At 38.0% G+C, this 22,209-nt stretch overlaps 1 protein-coding gene across 2 annotated transcripts in view; it reads left to right on the plus strand.

Annotated features, from left to right (window-relative positions):
* Positions 1 to 3,346: 3,346 nt before the first annotated feature.
* The window catches only part of LOC149285926 (ceramide synthase 6-like), a 56,421-nt gene continuing 37,558 nt past the window's right edge, over positions 3,347 to 22,209 (plus strand). For both annotated transcript variants that reach the window (XM_089494701.1, XM_089494702.1), the window contains exon 1: positions 3,347 to 3,516. In XM_089494701.1, the coding sequence (XP_089350827.1) occupies positions 3,347 to 3,516 (170 nt within the window). The remainder of the gene's footprint in view (positions 3,517 to 22,209) is intronic.

Genomic DNA, 22,209 nt, shown 5'->3' on the forward strand with positions numbered 1-22,209 from the left:
CTCAATATTGTACCTTAGAGCTAAACTGGTATGCCACTCTTGTATCTTACTTAACCTTATTTCCTGACACGTTTGAAGCAGAAAAATGGTTATATAACCTCAAGGTCAGTCCCAACAGAAAAATAACAGATGTGAACCCATCATATATTGGCAACTAGAGCCCTCATTACATGCCTCTGGACTTAATACAATGTCTATGGTGTCACCTCTTTTCAATCACCACCCTATTCCAAATTTGGTGCGTTTAAGTTTATGTTTCTTTTGTTCCATTGTATATAACATATGCAATATGTAATATGTCCAAAAATAGAAGAGATTCCCAACAGATAAAATAAATAAATAACTGATAGATAGGCAGAAGAGAAGCACCTGTGGGTCTAGAAACATGAATGAAGGAGATTTCTAGCAGAGATCAACCTCTCAGTATATAACTTTGTAACGATAATATAACAAACAAAAAAAAATATATATATATATATGCTGTATATTGTATAAATAAACCACGTCTCACATCTTATGCCCAAGGCTAATGATCATAAGACTCTTTTCCTATGTGCCTTGGATAGGTTGTAAGATCAAATAGAAAATGGCTTGAGATTGGGATATCTGTGTTTGGTAATAGGTGCATTTTAAGTCTAGACAGGCAGTCACATTAGCGCACTCAGTGCTAGGAAAAAGTATCATGTTCTAGTTGTAACATTAAGAAGCCAGCATGAAGTGCTACAATGTTTACAATAAAGACATACAACATTAATCTTTGGTACTGAAGTGATAGCTGGTAATTTACAAGGATCAGCAGGAGAGCTGTAGCAATGACCTAATCAAAGTCACCTTCTGGATTTGTTCATTTGAGATGGTCCATAAGGGTTACACTATGCATACAGATTAATACTCTGCTGATCATTAGCAAATCAGACATGAGCTTTTAAGGATTTATACTTCTATCACACTGTTTACTCCCAAATAACAAATGAAAGGTCAAAGGTTATGTATGAAGAGTGCCCTCTCATTGGTTTATTTCCCCAGATTGAAAATTACGACATTAATCACGTAAATGGAAGAAGACAGTGGATAAAAAAGCAACAGGTAGGCAATTAAGATGAAATTCAATGATATGTATCCAGTAAATTGTTAAAGATTTAACTTGTACTATTTGCATTTAGAAAAGATGTTATGGTGTTCCAGTTGGGTTGTGGATACAAATGAAAGCTATGAAAGAGTGGGTTGGATGACCTTTCCTATGGATCATTCCAAATTGATATAAATGACAAGGTCATAAAGCAGTTACCATTCACTAATTCAAATAATAAAATAAGGTGGGGGTTGTAGGAAGAAACTCGATCTATAAAGAGCCTGAATTATTTGACCAGGCAACTGCAAAGTAGGTTGGGTACAGGAGAGATTATTATTTTAATTTTTCCAATGGAACAAGTGGCTGTATCAGGTCTGCCTGTCTACATTAGTGCTATTCTGGCTTTTTAAAGCATTAATAATTAGTAAAAATAAAATAAAAACATCACAATAATCTCTTATACAGTAACCCCTCTATCCAGCGATGAACCACTACCTATTTAATAGGACTCATAGGATTCCATGGGACAGTTTAATGTCTCTTACACCCTCATTTTATAAGAATGCATACTAAAGTGTGAGATATGTTCAGCCATATCTTCTGCAAAGCATTAAGCTGAGGGCAAATACATACAGTGGGGGATTCTGCAGATTACCCCCATGCATTTGGAAAATGGACTTGGAAATGTATAAGGACTGTGCTTCTTTCGTATGCATTAAAGTGCATATGATGGATAGAGTGTCCCTGTAATGAATGCTAAACAATCATTTGTAAATCCCTTTTCCGTGGGACCAACATTTTACGGTAGACAGAAATTCATAAAAATACAACATTTCTTAGGTGCTAAACTTTTTTCCTGTTGATATTACCTATTTCATGTTGCTCACTATTACCGTATGTGCAGTTTGGTTATTACCGGTAATCTGGTATGAACCTACTGAATATCATCATTGCTGGAAACAGTTTCATAAAAATTTTGAAAGCCAGTCATTAATACTTTGAAAGACAATGTATTCCAAGTCATAGGTTTTACGGCCCCCTTGACATTCCTGTCTAAACTATACAGGTTCCACATCTTAAATCCTATCCCCTGGAAGAAAGAAAAATAGTCTACTATTTTATTATTTGAATTGCATCATTTAGTAAACTATAATAGTGGGGTTATTATGGTACAATAAAAGATGTAACTGAAATAATCAAGCAGCCCTATCTTTCGGGAGATAGGATTTAAAGAAGAACCATCTCATCTGATATAAAATTAAATCCAATTCCCAAATCCTTTTGTGACTTGTGCTATAAATATCCATGGTTCCATTTTTTTTTATTATTTTGGGTAAATGAATTCTAGTTGTAACATCTGCCTTCAATTAAGATAATTCTACTTGTAGTGATGGTTGGGTTAAGTACACTATGAACCAACCAACCATACATGTGCCATCTAGTATGGGAACCCACCATGAACCCATGTAGGAGGATGGCTCTTGAGATATAGTTCACCTAGGGAGAAATCCAGACTTGAACCCTAGTACTATCCCTGTTGAAAGCTGGTAATTCTATTATGTGCCATAAATCTATAATTATGCGTCAGTTATAGATTGCCTCTTTGATGGAATACATGTAAAATATCCAGGCTCACCCTCCCCCACAACCAGTTGTAAATTTCTTCTTATACAGTGATAATTTAAAAATAGTGCTGCTTTGCAGACTTTTATTAGACTTTTATTACTACTACAATGAATTATTATGATTATTAATATTACTATAATGCATTATTATTATTTTATTGTTTTCATTGTCTGAGTATCCTCTGTTTATGGATTGCAACCCCCATCACCCTTAGTCACACAGAGTCTGGCTGAGATTGAAGGGATTAGCAATTCAGCAGAAGCCACCAGGAGACAGTTTAGTCCATCCCTCCTGGATGCTGCAGCTCCAGCCAGACCCTGTGCAGCATCCATTCACTACTGGGAAGAAATACATGAGACATTCCCGAATAGAGGACAGGTCCCCAGTACCCAAGACAGTCCAATCATAGGCATGCTTACAAGTGAATGGAGGGTGTGCAGCTGCAGATGCTCCTGTGTGTGTGCAGTCTCCTCCTCCAGAATGATGTGAAAGAGGAATAAAAAGGAGGCAGAGCTAGAACTGATCAGTAAATGGTCCAGCCACCTACTAATCATCCTGAAAGCAGCATCCTTACCCCACAGCTGCCAGCAGCACAGCCCCAGGTTGAAAAGAAGAGAAAAACCCACATCTAGAAACTAAGTAGCCAAGATGGCAGGTATCCTAGTCTGGTTTTGGAATGAGAGATTTTGGTTGCCACACAATGTAACCTGGGCGGATCTGAAGAACACAGAGGAAGCTACTTTTCCCCAAGCTGAGGATCTGTACCTAACCATCCCCCTGGCTTTCTGTATCTTCATGATCCGGCTTTTATTTGAGAGGTAAGCAATGGCATAGCCAGAACACACGATCCGGAGGCAGGTTGGCTGCTTGGGGACTGGGGAGGCGATTAGACCTACTGGCCCATCCATCAGAGTCATTACCCCTTATCATTGATCTGCATATTCTGGCAGGAATGGCAAATCCAGAAGGTCATTCAGCCATGGCCACTTGTGGGGGCTGAGAGTCTGGCTGCAGTATAGGAGGATGAGTTGGGTGACTTTATTACTGGTGATATATATCCCAAGAGGTTCTGCAGCAGCAGCAGAGAGTCATGCTGTATTTCCAGATACTCTGCTCTTAACACTATGTCATACATCCAAGCTCTGCCAGAGAGACCCATTCAATACATTATAGGAATCGATCTATTTTTCTGTCTGTATCCATCGTCTCATATCTGCTTTTGTTTTATAGATAAAAAAAGTAAGACATAAGTTCAATACAAATAGTGATGCGCCTATACAAGTACCAGAAATAGGTCCTACCCCACAGAGCTTACAATCTACTGCATTTACGCAAATGGTACAGTGTAAACGTGCAGCGGGGATATGTCTATTTGCCATTTTATCCCTCTTATCATACTTCAATATCCTTGTGGCTAATTGGGATTGTAACACACTGGTTTGCACAGGTCCAATCTGGTGATCCAGCCCCACTCTCAGCACTCTATGCTAGTACTGACAGCAGGAGGCGAGACTAGCATGGGAGCCACAGCAGAGCTGGGTGTACCAGAGGTCACTGCTACACATCTCTTACATGATGATGTGTACACAAAGCAAACTGCTTCTGATTAACCCTTTTCACTAGTGTCTGTTACTGTAAAGGTCAAACACAAGATTCATACAGATACTTCACCTCCACACGTTTCTCATTTATCCATCTGTGGCTATTTGCAACATTGTTACAAGAAGGAGAGAAATGGAAGTGCTTGTTACATTTACCAAAACAACTTATTTCTAGATACATTTGTAAATAAAGAAAGGCAGTCTGGATTGTTTGCTCCAGGCTGGCACTTAAAAGGTTAAATGGAAAGTCTGAGATACTTTGAGCATGTATGAGATAGGCACAAGGCTTTCTGAACATAAAACATGGCCAAGGACCAACAAGGGTGTAAGATCTTAGTAAATGGTCAGACTGGATGGGTCTTATAGCTCTTATCTGCAGTAGCTTCCTTGCTCAGGGCTTACATATTATCTCAAAATTCTGCAAGGCTCCATAAGACATCAAGCCAGTCTGGTAATGTGCATTTTTAACCCTTTGAATATTAAAAGTGCACTGTTGTGAAAGAAACATATAACTAAAAATAAAGGGTCAGAGGTTTAGATGTAAGGAAAGTTTTACTTTACTGAAAGGGTAGTAGATAAATGGAACCGCCTCCCATCAGAAGTGGTAGAGGCTAAAGCAGTGAGGAGATTTTAACATGCATAAGATAGGCATAATGCTATCCTGCATCTAAGACAAGACCAAGGGCTGATTAGGATCTGAGTCTTTACATCAGGAAAAATGGGTAGACTAGATGGCAGACTAGATGGGCTGAATGATTCTTATCTCCTGTTCAATTCTATGTTTATGTGTAAGGTGGAGAAAATAAGGGCATCAGGTTTTAATTATTTCACATTACATTTTCCAAATTCTAAAAAATTCTAAAATTCTAAAAATTCTAAAAAATACTAAACATTTTTATATTTTTTTCCATTTAGCATCGAAGCACACAGCTTTTTTAACAAAAATATCTTTATCTTACTTTTTCTGTCAACAATGGTAAAGCTGCATAACCTTCTTTACAGTTTTATTTACTTAGATTTTTGTTCTAGTGATTCTAGTGAATAGAATCATTATTGACAATTGTATTGAAGTCCTAGTAAAAAGCACAGAGAGCTTTGATAAAACATTGCAGTCTTGGCAAATGTTCACAGGCATATCCACCTGTGTCAGATATATGCACTAGGCAATTGAATAATTCACATCAAAAATATTCTCGGCCCTTGGTTTAAGTTGGGTTTATATAGTTTGGTTTTTTTTTTATCGCCATCATGTACCAAATACAACCACAAATATACCCGAAGACAAGGGCATCCAACAGCCACGCATCTTCCAGAGGGAACGTGTTATTTTTATCTGATTCACTCCTTATCAAACATTTAACACTGTACAAAATAAATCTGAGATGCTCACCAAGAGCGGACAGCCGCTTCTCAGCCTGCCCTACGGTGCGTCCCACTTGGAAGCATGTCAAGTTTTAGTTCTCTTGTGCCATTACAGAGGAAAAATCTCCATCAACATATTAGTTTAATCCTGCCCTCCTTTATCTCTTGTGCGTTGAGGAATACCAGCCGAACCCCACTGATGAGCCCATGAAGGTCAAAATGTATGTATGGGGTTTTGTGGTTCCCTTGTGAGAGAAATTTGCCTCACGTTTTCGTTCTTGACTGTCCACATGGCAGCATCAGACTTCTATGTTGATGGAGATGTTTCCTCTCTTACGAGACAAGAGAGCTTAAACTTGAGGTTCTCCCAAGCGGGACGCATCATAGGAGAGGCTATGGAGTGGATGTCTGCTCTTGGGCACCACAATATTTTGTTTTGTATCATCCTCAGAACTTGGTATGCTATCCTTGTTGACACCTCTACTCTAAGAGATAGGACTGGAGTAAAGAAAAATGTGAACAAATACAGAGTTGGTCAAATGCCAAGAGCCGAGGCGCCTAAAATACAGCTGCTGGATTGTTTTTGTGCTGCTCTGCTTTGAAATTGAGTGATGAATCCTTTACTGGAACTTTACGTAGAGCTTCATCTTCTGTGACCCAAGGGTTACTGGCAGAGGACATGTAATTCATAAAAAAAAACCCAGGTAAACATTTTGAAGAGCAAAAGCTTTCTGGAAGTTATATAAAAAAGTAATTCTGGTACAAGGTTTACAAAGTGACCATGGAGAGTTGGAGCTAGCCCCAGCCAGCCTTAAGTAGGAGTGAAGTGTATAGGGAGCAGTGGAAAGTGGATGGCGTGGTGGTATTTTTTGGCCTGGGGGCAGGTAAAGATGAGTGGCGTCTCTGCCTTGTTTTATCATTTATTTATTATTTTGTACTTTGTTTATTATTGTCCTATATTTTTCTTGATATATTGAGATGAATGTGTTGTGATTTGATTTAGTGACGTGCAGCCATGCCCTTCAAAGTTGCTGCAGTATCTGTCTGGAATTTTTTGACAGTACTTGCAATGTGGCAGCGATTCACTTCAGGCACACTGTCCAGGAACAGTGGTTTCTCTGGGCTCCAAGACAAACATGTCCACAATGTTGAACCCTGGTGGTCTGCACCCGACAACTAATTAGAAGATTGTACTTTGATGTTGGAGATGAAATGGATCCTACTCTTGATGCAACATTGCTATAGAAAGAAGTGGATCGTCTTCACTCAGGACAGAGGGAAAACACAAAATGGAAAAATATTGTTGACTCAAGGGAAGAGATGGTGCAAGAAATGACACCATAGAGGCTTTACAGAAGCAGCTTGGGGATATGCGATGTGTTCAAGCCTGGAGGAGTAACTGAGACTCTTTGATCAACAGCAGTTGGAGATGAAAGCTGCCAAAAATGAAGCTGAGAAATTAAGAAAAATAAAGAAAAACTCTCAGACTCAAGAGGTGGAGATGGTGATGAGAGAAATGGGGTCCTGATCAGATGCTTCAGAAGAATTGGCTACATATGCTGTGACTCTAACAAAGATATAAAAATATTTGAAGCAGGCACAAAAAGCATCTTCAGAGAACTAAGAATTAAAAAAAAAAACAATTAAGTTACGGCTCAGGCAGTTCAGTTAACTTTCAAAGGTCACAAAAGGAGCTCAAAGCCACCCAGATGGCACCAAGTGGAGTTAGAGAATGGAAAACCAAGTTATCATGAGTCTGAAGAAAAAAGTGGAGCCCATGCCAAAACACCATAGCTCACCACCAACAGCCAGTGAAGGCAGCAGTCATCTTCTGTTTTATATGCCTACTTCTCTGAATCCTTTTATAAAATGTAAAGTTTCCCTAAGACGTCCAAGGAAGCCATCAGTCCTCCGGTATCTGAGATACCTGATCACATTGGACCCCAGCGGCTTAGTCTCTCCTGTCAGAAAAGACATCAACTTTAGCATCACCTTCAGTATTGAAACAGCTAAACCACTTCTGGGTTTTGGATATTGCGCACATTCGTTTTTAATTTATTTCTTCCAATGTTACATTCATTGGTTCGTTATTCGAAATAATGTAAATGGAAAAAAAAATTTCACAAAAATGCATTTGTACCAAACCAAATGCACAAGTCTAGTAAATATTATGATGGCAGGTAAGATCGTATGTCCAATCTGGTCTTTTCATTGAGCAATACCTAATGATGTAAGCATGGCCCATAGCTGGATATGAAAGGCACACTGCAGCACTTGATCTGCCTCTGAAGAGGCAGATAGGGCAGATATGGAGTGATGTCAGGCAGCGGTTCATTGAAAGTTCCTACTAAAAATATTAGGCAGTCAGAGGTCCACACCAAAAAAAGGAATTGGGACAAAATGGAATATAATAAATTATGTTTCCCCCTCAAAGTGTACAAACTCAACGTTGATTGTGAGTTGGTTGAAACTGTAGATGGTGAGCATCTTATTCAACAATTGTACTGGGTTTATTTTCGATGTACTGTAGCATTTAAACAGAGATGGTCTTTTCAAATGAACATTTTGGTAGGGTCAGAAACCATGCTGGATGCTGCCTAATTTTGTCGCCATATTCACTTTCTGTATTTACAGTGGTGACATTTTGATCTACGCTTTTCTAGTAGATTTTCTTATACCATGCATTTTTTATAATGTGATATTTATTTTAACTTGAAAATTGATAGCTGTGGGTTTTAATGAATAAGGAATGTTAGGTTAACACAGGGATGCTCTCCAGGGTACCTATGGACACCTTAATCTATTCATAATCCTGCTGACTTCAGCAATATAGGCATGAATATCATGTATAGGTTAAATTTTTCATATGTGGAATACCATACATGATAACATTGTTACATGCTTATTTATTTTTTGTACAAACAGAACTGGTTATATCACATTTTTGGTATAACGAGCATAACATGTTACGTTTCTCATGTTTGAAATGTAATGTGTGCACACAGATACATATGAACATCAAGTTTAAAACATATAATATAGTTTTCAACCAGTGATTCATAGAACAGAATAATACTATATTTCAAAAGATTTGTAATTTACTCTGGCTTTGTTGGAATATTTCCATCTTCACAAATCAAATTCTTTGACATTTTAGGTATATTGAGTCCATAAGAGGAAAGTGTAATAATACAAAGTCTTAATAGCTTTTTAGTTTATTGATACATTTTTCTTGGTACGCCGTACTATGAGTCCCTAATATGCAAAGACATGTTCAGTAAATGGACCATCAAAACGTGCTTATATTAGATAAGAAAAGCACTTTAGGTTTTGAGAACAATAATTAAATGATAGCTCCATTTATTGTGGAATGTATTTAGAACAAGTGACTGTGCAGAATGGTCTGTTTGATAGGATGGTATTTAAATTTATTTACAGTCTACTTAAATCACTTTCACTTTAGTAAATCACTTTAGTAGACAATACAGAAGCTCTCTGTAAAAAGAGGTGGAAAAGATTGTTTCTCAATGACAGACATGTACAAAAGTGATTAAGAGGCCTGGTTTGTCTCTGAAGCAGCTGGGGTTCCAACGTTCCATAAGTATATATTGAAAGAGGGCCAGCACTGCCATTTATTAACCCCTTAAGGACAATGGGCAGTCCCTAAACCCATTGAAAACAATGCATTTTGAGCCCGTACATGTCATTAAGGGGTTAAGTTGTTTGTTATATTAGTAACCATGTTTCATTCTGGAGGAGGTGCCAGGGAGATAGGGCAGTGGACACCCCAAGGCTGGTCCTGCTTGTAAATCTATAACATTATCAGATAAGATGTTACTTGGTATATCAGTACCACAAGGCAGCCATTTGTACACATGGAACTTGATACAAGAGCACTTAACTTAACTCACAAGTTGTAAATGCTAGTTGGAACTCCAACTCGCAGTTTTCACCTCACATCCTCAGGGGAATACAAGGTGAAATGTCCCCTATCCCGCCACTCATTTATAAATGTAAAATTAAAAAAGTAAAAAAATACACTAAATTAGAAAAACAGGATGCCACTATATCTAATATCAACCAGGAAGTGGATAATGACGACCCACTTATTCTCCTACCCCATGTGTGCTATCAGTGGTGGGTAATAAGATATGACTGTCGATGGAGGGTGGTGGGAGGTCCTTGTTCTCCAAGGTTTCATTTCACTTTAAACCCCATTTCACTGACCATGGGATATGGGTAGAGGGTCAATGGTAGACTCTACACCTGAGAGTATTTATTACCTTTTAATGCTGCATCTCAATAGACATGGATAGGGAAAGAGGGAGCCATGGATGGGCTCCATACCTCATATAGGTTATTTTAATATATTTTATTTACCCCATTCCAGTGGGCATATCATGGATGGTTAGGGGTATAGGGGAGTCTATACCCTCCATGTTTGATGTTTTTTTATCCCCTACACATGGTTAGAGATTTTCTTGGGAAATAGTTTTTCCTGAGTTTTGTTCAGGTTGATTGTTACCCTCCCTTGGTTGAGAGAGGCCAGTATTTTTCTTATTAAAGGATTTTTTAACATGTATTTTTATACTCTATTTTGTATGTTGAAGGCATGACCATATTAATTATCATTTAACTCTCACAGCCTCATATAAAACTTTCAAAATGTATAGTTGCATGCATGTATAATACCAGCTGCATTTCAAGTGTTGGCATGTTAGGGCATGTGACTGATGTTGAGTCTGGATAGCCGAGTTAACCCTATCAGTGGCTAAAAATGGAATATTGATGCCAAGTTTTGTCTCCTTTCATTTCCTTTATTCCTTCTCTCCAGCTGTTTTCACCTCATATAACTCCTCATATTTTTGGAACCTATTTCCATCTCTCCATTCAGACCTCTATCTACTTCCTCACTTTTACAACATACCCTAAAATTTGAGATCCTCCTAAGGGGGCAGTTACCATAGGGCAAATAGGGCATTGTTTATTCTTGGCTGAGCTAGTCTTCTACTTGATTTTTTATGTCCCCTAAACCCTAACATTTGGGTGGGATGTATGTATATGTGTTTGCATACATGCATGGATGTGTAATTGTGTGTGTGAGCATGGATGTCTCATTGTGTGTGTGAGCATGGATGTCTCATTGTGTGTGTGAGCATGGATGTCTCATTGTGTGTGTGAGCATGGATGTCTCATTGTGTGTGTAAGCCAGGTGTTGCTATTGTGACCTTGTGTACTAAACGTCAAAATAAAATATCCTTCTTTATGAGACACATATTGACATGCTCAGCTGCTCTCATTGGCATTATGACCCTGACATTCTTGCCACATGCTGTGAAACCTAAAGGTTAATGGTTAATGGTTTCCACAAATGTCCATAATATGTAAAGGAACTGTCCCCTTTTATTTGGGTATTGAGTATCAGGCTTCTATAAACCTGACATATGGACTAGTCATATCAATTTGTCTCTCTGACATAAACATACCAAGCTAACAGCTTGTGAGTCCAGAAGAGAGAATAAATTGTATGCTACAGGTTTTGCTAATGACGAGAAGCCCTTGGCTATTGTTGGATATTACATCAGGTTCTGTCATTGATTAATATGCAGTCATAGAACACAGACTTGTCTCGGTTATACACAAATTTAATGAGTGTTATTAATATTCAAGGAGGTTTTAGTGCAGCTCTCTAGTCTTTAGACTAAATCAGTTTGTCATAGCATATTGCAGGAGGATTACAAAACACATGTACATGATAAAAATATTTTCCATCACATTTTATCTTGGGAGGGTATACATTATCATACAAAATCCCAGGGCCTTAACTTCCATAAGTAAAGAGGGGCAGCCTCTTTGGGGACTGCAAAGCAAGGGGTGCACTTAAGCTGCCCATTGGCAATGTTCCTGGTGGAAAAAAATCGGTGGGCTGTGGCCAATAAGGAGCTAGGAATAAGCAAAAAATGGATTGAATATAGGTGCTTAAAACCCAAAGACCCATTAAAAAGGGAGGCTTTAAGCAAATGTCTGCTTTCTCTTCTACGTAATGATTAAGAGCTGCTGTGTACATGTTGAAAAACACACAACTTCTCAGTGACAGAGCTTTGTTGCACAACTTGAAACATTAAAAGAATTAACACCTTAAGGACAATGGGCGGTCAACAATGCATTTTGAGCCCGTACATGTACGGGCTTTGTCATTAAGGGGTTAAACTAGATTCTCAGTTTGTGGTTTGGTTTTACTCCTTGCAACCTTCTTCTTTAAAGCTGGTCTTGTCTTCTTTCTAGGTGTGATTGTTTCTTCTTGTTGTTCTTGTGTTTCACATAAGGCGCATCTGATTGTATTGGTTCTACAGCTCTGCAGAGATGGTGGTCATATCATGTTGCTATTGTACATTTGGGGGAATCTAATCTCATGACCATCCTGTACGTATTAATGAAAAATTTAACTGCATGAAAGAGGGAAGACTAGAGCATGGACTTGTATTTAAGTTCAAATACCAAAAAAGTAAGCGATAGTTTATTTTGCATAATGTTAGAGCAGCTTTTCTTCATCCTGATCTGGAATCTGTTAATATTGTAATTGACCTTGGTTGAAATGTGTCACTGTTTACACAGAATTCACCCCAAAGGTTTATCAATAGCCATATTACAGATCTCATTAGAACAGTAATAATACAAACTTGCCATGTCCACATTTATTCGTCATGCTTTAACTTTTCACATTTATATTCATTTCCAGATTTATTTATGTATTCATGTCTAGACCTTTGCTAACCATCAGATCCAATTGGATTGAGTAACATTAAGGTCATCTTCTGGCACGTAGAGCGCACTCATCATATTCTTTACTGAGCCTGTCATAAGAACTACTGGTCTGAAGGGTATCAGCTGAACCCAAAGAGGCTAGAGCTCACATTTCAGTGAAAGCATTATATATATTCTTATATATGAAAAATATATATTTTTTAAATAAATGACAGGTCTTCCCAATGTGTAATTGTATTAGCACGTGCCCATGACCATCCTGTATATACCTGGACAGAAGTTCATCGCAGGCAACCACTATTCTATCAAACTCATTTAAATAAACAATGGCGGTCATATTAGATGATTAATGATTCTTTAGTCTCCTTTTGAATTATTCATAATAGAATGATTTGTCTTATGTATGACAAATGCTTTTGATTTCACAAACGTCTTGATTTGTGTAACTGTCCTCCAAATCCCACCTTAATAAATAAACCCCAAAGAGTTTGGCGTTAGTAGAGACACTGTGATCGTACTGATTTTTTGTTGTAAAATTTACTCTTAAAGTTCACACTAGAATAGCAGGAACATTAAACTTGTTGTTAGGGTCGGTAGGGTTTTATATCCCACGGTTTTGCTGTTGCTAGGAATCCAGCGAGACAGAAAGATCATCAAAAGTAGAACATTTTTGTATTGCTATATAACACATACATTATACTCCAGGGGCACTGTGTGGCAATGTCACTGCCTTATGAAATGAAGCAAATGTTATTTATATGCAATTTTGAGGATTTGTTTTTGCATAAATGAACAAAACCTGGAACAATATGAAGACCACTTTTTATATATAGTCCCTACTAATGTATACGTTCTATCATGTGTGTTATTAAACATATTGTATTACTAGACAAAGCGGTGGGGTAATAGTGCTGCAGTGTATAGCACAATGTATTATATACTAATGCATTATCAATATTTATTTTAGATTAGAAAATATTGTATATTTACTTTGTTGGCACTGTTAACCCAGTGAATGCCAGGATAGAGTTCAATGGGATAATCACAAACCGGTACATTTACTATGCCAAGAATGGCTGAAATGTGATACATTTAATCACACTGTATTAAACATGCTGTTCCCACTTAGACAAAACATGAATTAAACTCTCTAGTATGCCAAGGAAATAAACCTTAGGTCTGTCACCGTATTAAATTGTAAGCTCCCAAACCCAAAACTGTCTTCGTCTGTACTAATGACTTTTAGCTTGTGAGCAGGACTCTTTTTACCTAATGCATCAGTTTGTCTTAGTCTGTCAAATATAGTTTTGAATATATGTATTGTAAGATGCACTTACATGTAAACTTTTGATGCTATATAAAAATAATAATAATATTTTGTAAATTTTGTATATTGTCAATTTGAATATTGTGTTGGTGCTAATGAATCTACATAAAACAACACAGAAACTTTTAAGAAACTTTGTCAGTTTATTTTCCAACTACCTTTTAGTGTCTGCTTTTATATTATATGACAAGTGACTAATGAAAAATTACATTATTCAATATTATTCAGATCTGGTCGAAGTCTTCCTGAGAGTTTTCTTCGGTTGTTTCCTCCATATTTTTTTTTGTGTAGAAGTTACTTATAATGTTGTTGGTATTTGCTTTTGCTTTTAAAATACATGAAATTATAAAATGCCTAAAGTGTTTGAGGATTCATAAAGTATGGTTCATTACGCTGAAATTTATTCTAGCAAACTTGCTGCTTTATCATTATTAGTGTCATCTGCAGATGCACAATATCTGTTACTCAGTTAATGGAAAATCTTTTTGAGTACAAAAAAGAACTTTGTGTTAACAATTTCATTCTCTAGGCAGCCAGTTATATGTTAAAATAAAATTACTTTAAAAAATGTATCATTTCTGTTTCAACCAGAAAATAATACTTGAGCATTACAGTTTAAGATAATACATTTTTATTGGGCTAGCATTTAGATTTTAGAACAAGCTTTTGAGATTATCGAGTTATCTGGGAACTTTCTGGGCACCTGAACCTTAGATGTTCTTGGGAGCTCATCTGAAAAACTGGTGGTCCATTTAATCCTTAATTTTACGTAAAATTGTTGTCTAAAAATAACAAGTCATTAACCCCCTTAAGAACTAATGGGGTTAGCAACATTTTGAATTTAAAAGGTTATATGTAAGTGTTGCAGATCTATTGGCACCGTTGACTAGCTTCATTGCTAAAACGTAGTCTACACGTAATAAATGTTGCAGCACCGCCTGCTGGAGTATGCTTGAAAAGATGCCTTAAATAGTGTTATTTGTTTCAAAGATCACTAGTATTTTTTAAATATTCAGGCAGCTGATTTACATGTTCTTATTGTTTATCACTATTAGGCTATACATAGGTCATATTTTATTAAATCTTGGTTGCCTTTCTATGATACCCAGAAATATTCAGCCAATATTCCATCTTCACATCTACATTTACCTGTTTGGATATAAAAAAATATTTATATACTAATTAAATATACCCTAACGATGAAGACACTTGAGGTCAACAAAAGAATACTAATAAGAATAAAAAAAATACTTCCATGGAGTTGTATTAGAGATAATTGTACCTCTGCAATGTAATAAGAAAAATAATTACAATAGGTAATAAGGAAACTGGAGAGTTCTGGGTTTTTATTTTGCATCCATGGATGTTGGTATTGTATTTTTTTTACTTTGCAACACACTTGAGAATGAGAATGTATCTGATTTAACAATGTTTTTGCCTCTGACATTTGCATATTGTGGTTGTAAATGTCTTTTTTTATGGTTGGACCCTTGCTCTTGAAATATAGCCAGCTGCTGTAAAAGAAGAAACACTGCAGAATACAAGTATCTCCCACATTAACTTACACAATGGGCTCCAGAGCGTGTATGTAAAAAGAAAATGTACTTAAAGTGAAGCACTACTTATCAATGCATGTTCTGCTCCGCAATGGTCGGGTCATTTCGACCACAAAGCACGAAAGGCACAAAGGATGCTTGAAAGACGAGCTGACATGCTGGCGTCATGCTCTTATGCGTTCGCTCTTATGAAGCTAGTCTACGTAAACAGGGGACTGGTTGTGCTATAACTATGTCCATACTCTCGGGTGTCCCTAAAGTGAATGTCCTGAAAGCGGGGTATGCCTGTATTATAATGTCATAAGTCATCTGTACCAGTTTACCAAAACTTCACAGCCCAAACTTATATACCTTGGAGTATAAGTGGAGAAACTTCTTTAGACATCACACTAATTCAATATCCTGGCTTTTGCTGTTACTTTTGCAGCCATAATGGGAAGCGTGCAATCTAAACATAAAAGCATAAAACTGATGGCAGATAAGAAGCATTGGGTCCATTTGCCCATCTTCAAGGCGTTGTTGTGGATATCAAACGTTGTGCTGACCACCAGACTTCTTTGAATGCATAAAAGTTTATTCCGGATACAAGCAGCTGCAGGGAGATCTGCACAAAAGCAGGCAAATCTGCCAGCTTTACATTTTCACACACTATATATACATTGATAACAAAAGAAATAAGTAAACTCCTACTAAAGGCTGGCACACTTGTAATATCTCTGGGTTTACCATAAAAGGCAAAAGCCTAACCTACATATCATTAATATGTATGATATGGGTGGGGTTTCAGTTATTTAAAGCAGACATCCTGTGCCCTGAAGTTGACCCTGAGTCTACACTTATGGTCCAGTTTCTCACCAGCTGTGTAATTTGACCTATGCCCTCTACCCAGTAGCGTACCTAGCGGGGGGCGGGGGGGGCGGTCCGCACCGGGTGCCGCTCATCAGGGGGGTGCCAACTTGCCGGCACCCGGCACCCCTCCAGAGACGGACAGTAATGTCCGCCGCTGGAGGAGCAGGCTCGCAAGGGAGCGGTATCGGAGGTCTTTAACAGACCTCCGGCTCCCTTGAGTGATTTTAAGCCGGTTCCCTTGAACCGGCTTAAAATCACTCAAGGGAGCCGGAGGTCTGTTAAAGACCTCCGATATCGCTCCCTCGCGATCCACGCGGCAACTGCTGCTATGCGCCGGGGTTTGTTGTCAGATCCCGGCGCACAACACTGAAGCCGCGCCCACCGCCGTCCGTGCCCTCTGACCCGGAAGAAGACAGAAGAAGAGGAGCGAAGAAGACAGAAGAAGAGGAGCGAAGAGGAAGAAAAGGAGCTTAATGCTGTAAGAAGAAAAGAGGAAAGGTAGGAAATCATTCAGTGAGAGTGGATTGGTATGTGTGGAATCTGTGGATTGGTATGTGTGGATTGGTATGTGTGGAATCTCTGGATTGGTATGTGTGGAATCTGTGGATTGGTATGTGTGGATTGGTAAATGTGGATTGGTATGTGTGGAATCTGTGGATTGGTAAGTGTGGATTGGTAAATGTGGATTGGTATGTGTGGAATCTGTGGATTGGTATGTGTGGATTGGTATGCGTGGAATCTGTGGATTGGTAAATGTGGATTGGTATGTGTGGATTGGTATGCGTGGAATCTGTGGATTGGTATGCGTGGAATCTGTGGATTGGTATGTGTGGAATCTGTGGATTGGTATGTGTGGAATCTGTGGATTGGTATGTGTGGATTGGTATGCGTGGAATCTGTGGATTGGTAAATGTGGATTGGTATGTGTGGATTGGTATGTGTGGAACCTGTGGATTGGTATGTGTGGAATCTGTGGATTGGTATGTGTGGATTGGTATGCGTGGAATCTGTGGATTGGTATGCGTGGAATCTGTGGATTGGTATGTGTGGAATCTGTGGATTGGTAAGTGTGGATTGGTAAATGTGGATTGGTAAATGTGTGAGAGTGATGGGTGTTATGCTGTACCATTTCCAATGTCTTTTTCATTATATAATTATGCTTTAAAGTACATCATAACTCCCATCACTCTATACTGTTCCATACAGTGGCAGAGCTGGGAGACAGAGGCCTTGCACCCCCACCGCAGGACTCCTGAAAGGTAAGTGAACTTCAAAGGGGGGAGAGGGTAGATAGGGAGAAGGGAGTGAGACGGGGTAGATAGGGCAGAAGGGGGTGAGAATGGGTAGATAGGGAGAAAGGAGGGTAGCAAGAATATTGAAATAAAGAGTCAGAATGAGAGAGCGAAAATGAATGGATTAATGTGTGGATGAATTGTGTGAATGAGTGAGAGAATTAATTAATTTGTGAGAATGCATCAATGAATATGTGTAAATAATTTGTGTGAAAGAATAAATGATTGTGTGACTGAATTGTGTGAATGAAAGTGAATTAGTGAGTGACTGTAAAAGTGTTTGTGTTAATCATAGGTGTATTGTTGATTTGTCAAAAAGGCAAAGATGGTATAAGCAGGGTGTTTATGGGACAAAAATGGCACAGGCAGGGTGTTTATGGGACAAAGATGGCACAGGTAGCGTGTTCATGGGACAAAGATGGCGTACACTCGGCTGTTTGGGAACAATGCTGACTCATGCTGGGCTGTTTGGGGGCAAAGATGGCATGTCCTATGTGTGTGTAATTTGGGTGCTGGTCAGGTTCTATGTGGGCAATGTGGACGCTGTTTTTTTGGGAGGGTTATTAAAGAAAGCACTATTATATGTTCAGTAAATGTTATTTAAACGTATTTATTTTACTTATAAGTTATTAATTTATTTTTTCAGATTTCTTGTTTACAGTTGACATACAGTTTACAAATTGGTGCAATAAATATTCTTAACATAATTTTGTAGATGTCTTTACATTTGGTGGTGGGGGGGGTGCCACTTACAGGATCCGCCCCGGGTGCCAAATACTCTAGGTACGCCCCTGCCTCTACCATATATCATGTTCCTCAACAGAGCAATACTACCTCCCAGTGTATCAGACTCTTATCACCAAATTGCAGAAAACAGTTAACCTCTTCCTACCCACACTCTCCACATCCTAAGATTTCTTCTGCTCGACAAAGTCTTCCTTCATTGTCAACAGGGCGGAGCCTCCGGGCACACCCTTTCCACTATTCATCCAACCGGGGAGAGGGTTTGCCTGTAGCTCCGCCCTTTTGCAGACACAGGTATTTCTGCTGTTTGCTTGAAGCCGAAGCTAAAGAGAGAGAGAATATAAAGTAATGCATTCTCTTATTTTTAATCAGTTTTATTTTCAGTGCAGCATGTTACTTGGCCAGTTCTGGGGAGGGACAGACCCGTGTGCCACATTTTTAGTATGAGACTAAGGATATATATATTGCTGTTAGCACTAGCATATGTATAACAGTGTGAGAGAATGTGTATGAGTGAAAATGGGAGAGAGTGTAAAGGAGTGTGCGAGAATGAGTGTTTTTTTACTAAATTATCACAATAAACAAAGTTGTTCTGTAACTCAAAGAGCAAACGAAATATCCTCTCAGACTGTTCCTCAAGATAAAGCCCAAAGATTTGCTTTAGTGCTTAAACATGCAATTGAAGCAATTCCTGAACCGCTGAACATTGCTATCAGCGTGAATTGTGCAATCTACAGACTGCAGTGGATTCAAAGCAGGCATTATTGACCTAAGTTCTGAGCATTATGTTATCGAAAGCAAGGAAAATGAGGAGCCTGGGATTTAATGGGAGCATATGTCTGAATCACATAAACTGTTTGTACTGCCTACTTTGAGAATACCTTCTAGATTTTTACATGTTCATTAAATGGTACTTTAGTGTAACGGAAAGCCATATAGACGTTGTTTGTGTAGCACTCACATCCTTAAGTATGAACAGATGAAACCTCAATCATATGGCAGTGTATATGTCAGGGAAAAAATATTTATAGGATGCAGATCACTCTAATCAAAGGTTAATTAATTAGGTCAGCTAAGAAGAATGTCGAGGAGAAAGGAGAGGCAGATTGATTTTCTAGCTTCATAATTCAGTATAAATCCAATAAATTACTTATACATCACAACGTTTTTTATATAGTCGTATAGAAGATGTATTTCTAAAGATGGGAAAATAGAGAAAGTAACTCAGAAGAAACAGATAGGTCCATCCACTTAAGGTCGAGTGAATGCAAGTTGGCATTTAAGGCAAGTTTTTCAATAGAATGAAAGGTCCAGCTTGCCTATTCACCACTGCCAGCACACATTGAGTGAACATGACTCGCATCAGCTCCGCTACAATTAAAAAATAAAAGCAGCTCTGGAATTTAATAACCCCTCAGTTGCTTGTGAGCTGTACATGAGATTTGGAAAAAGTGACACAACTTGCAAATTTGTATCCTCCAACCTTAATGCACATTTGCCTCGACCGTCAATTAGCCTCTAGTGATTACATCCAAGAATCTTGGTGTTTTTTCCCTTCTGGACAGACGTGCGGCCAGTTCACATACTGTATATATTCTTTTATATTTTGTTCTTTAGACTTGTAAAAAAAAATAAAATGAAACAACTTCTGAAGATCGAAGTAAATTATTTTAAATACCTTCTAGGATATAATTGGAAAAAGCATTATATTATATTGTTTAATGCATCAAACACTGATTATGTTTTGTCTAAGAATAGAATGCAGGGTTGAACATATCTTTTTTATTCTGTTATTTATATCACACCTACCGCATGTTGGGTTATTTTAAGTAAAAATTATTACTGGAAATGGAAATCCTCTTTTAATCTCATTTCTGTCACCATAATCGATGCTCTTGTGAAATGTTTTTGTATTGTTTTGGATATTGAAGTTGTTTTATTGTGTAATGCGCATTCATTTTTCGTCCTCCATTCTGATATAGATGATCCCGTATCTGTAGACACCTTTTGCATAGGTAACGGTTGCCAGATGGTTGTTTTTTCTCTTGTTATGGGAGCATTTGTCCTTGATTCTAAAGATGCTTGTGGCACCAGCTAGGAGCTAGTCTAGATGTTTTGTTTTTTTTAGATTTTTAGACAATAATTAGGAAGTTATTTTATCTTCTGGTGTGTATGAATGGATATATCACCTGGGTACTCTTCCAGTGATGAGCTGCTTCTCTTGGTCTCTGGGTAACTTTCCTCTTTCCCTGGGTAAGGGAGTGATATTTGACTATGCCCAGGGGAGAGCTGGCACCTTGTGGCAAGGGGTGCAGGTACAGCTTTGTTGCTACCCCCAGTAACAAACATAATTACGCACTCTTACACTAAAACATACTGACACCCTTAACATCTCACTGTATCAATCACACCTCACTCTCTCACACCTCCATGCTCCCACACCATCTCACACCACCCTCATCTCACCTCGCCTGTGCAAGTAGCCACGCAATTATAATGGGACCATGTAACATCCCATTACATGACTCCACTGTTCTTCTGTCTCTGTGAGTGGGCCGTTCCAAGTTAGATTGGCCGTTTTTGAAGAGTTTTGGACCAGACCAGGGGGAAATTGCCCTCCTGTAATCCTTCCCATTCCTAAAATGTGGAATAATAATCACAATCGATAGACAATAGAAATGGAAGACGAGCAGAAGTTTTGTGAACGGAAAAAAAAATATATAAAATGTAATTTGTTGTAATTATCCCAAATCCACCATATATTATATTTTTTGTGGAGCTAGTGTATGTTTAGGTGTGAAGAACTGTGAGAGGTCTGCTTGCGGTAACGTAACAAAAAAAGGGGAAAGCTAGGGATGAAAAAAGGATATTGTTGCTGAGCAACACCAGTGGCTTATTTCAATGTCATATGTCTTTTTTAGGTGACAGGCAATAGAAAAAATGACCTAAAAATCTGTTCCACTTTCCGTTTCACAAGCAGTACGACAGCCTATTGAGGATTGCCACAGTGTAAATAGGCCAGTTGATGAAAAAAAAAAATATCTTTGCAACGTACCCATTGTGCAGCGGCCGATCGAGGAGCATGATCATCCTAATTTTACTATCGCCCACCTAGGTCATTATGTACCGCTTACCTGGTGATGTTTTATGGCACAGATTAGATGGAACTGCACCTTTAATATCATCACATTGTATTACACAATCTAGAACATAAAAGATTAGGCATCACAATCTATCACTGCAACTTTAAGTGTTTAATTAGCTGTACAGTTCAGCAAATTGATTTAATATCATATAAAAGTCATCATAAAATGCAGGGAAATATAGGTAAATCAATAAAATTATTTGGCATGCATTTTGTATTGAAAGTAAACCAATTTTAGAGTTGACCTTTTCCGTGTGTTGCTAGGAAACTCCACTTTGTATTTCTTTAGAGAAATGAAGAATTTATTGGCTCTTGCATGAAAGCAGGTCCCAAATCCATTTTTCTATAAAACCAGCCACATATAATTCTGAAGGTGACATTGAATGTAAACAGATAACCAGGTAATTTACGAATAACATATATAAAAATAATTGTGATTATAGAGATTCACAAATAGTAAAGAGGTTTTGATTCCATTCTAAATGATCATTGACTCATCCGTAAAGAGTACTTATTTGGAGAAGACGTGCAATTAGTTTGATGCAGCTGAACAAGCTAACTGGATAAAGTGTCAAGATAACGATAATTTATACAATTATTAAAATGAATAGAATAATCCATAAAGTTTTGTTAAATACTTTTAAAGGGAGTTAACAAAGTGCAGGAGGAGAAATGTTAGAGGCCAAACAAACAAGAATTTATAATCTAAAATATAAGTTTAGCTGTAATGTAAGGTCGATTAACTTTACCAAGAGAGTGGTGGCTAAGATGAAAAGCCTTCCATCAGAAGTGGTAAAGGCAAATACTGTAAGGGTATGGTTCTTATCTGCTGTCCAATTCTATGTTTCTTTTAGCTAATTGATAGAGTGC

The sequence above is a fragment of the Sceloporus occidentalis genome, unplaced genomic scaffold, assembly GCF_023333645.1.
Source record: "Sceloporus occidentalis isolate IW3139 unplaced genomic scaffold, rSceOcc1.0.p SCAF_74, whole genome shotgun sequence".
In the NCBI taxonomy this organism is placed as follows: Eukaryota; Metazoa; Chordata; class Lepidosauria; order Squamata; family Phrynosomatidae; genus Sceloporus; species Sceloporus occidentalis.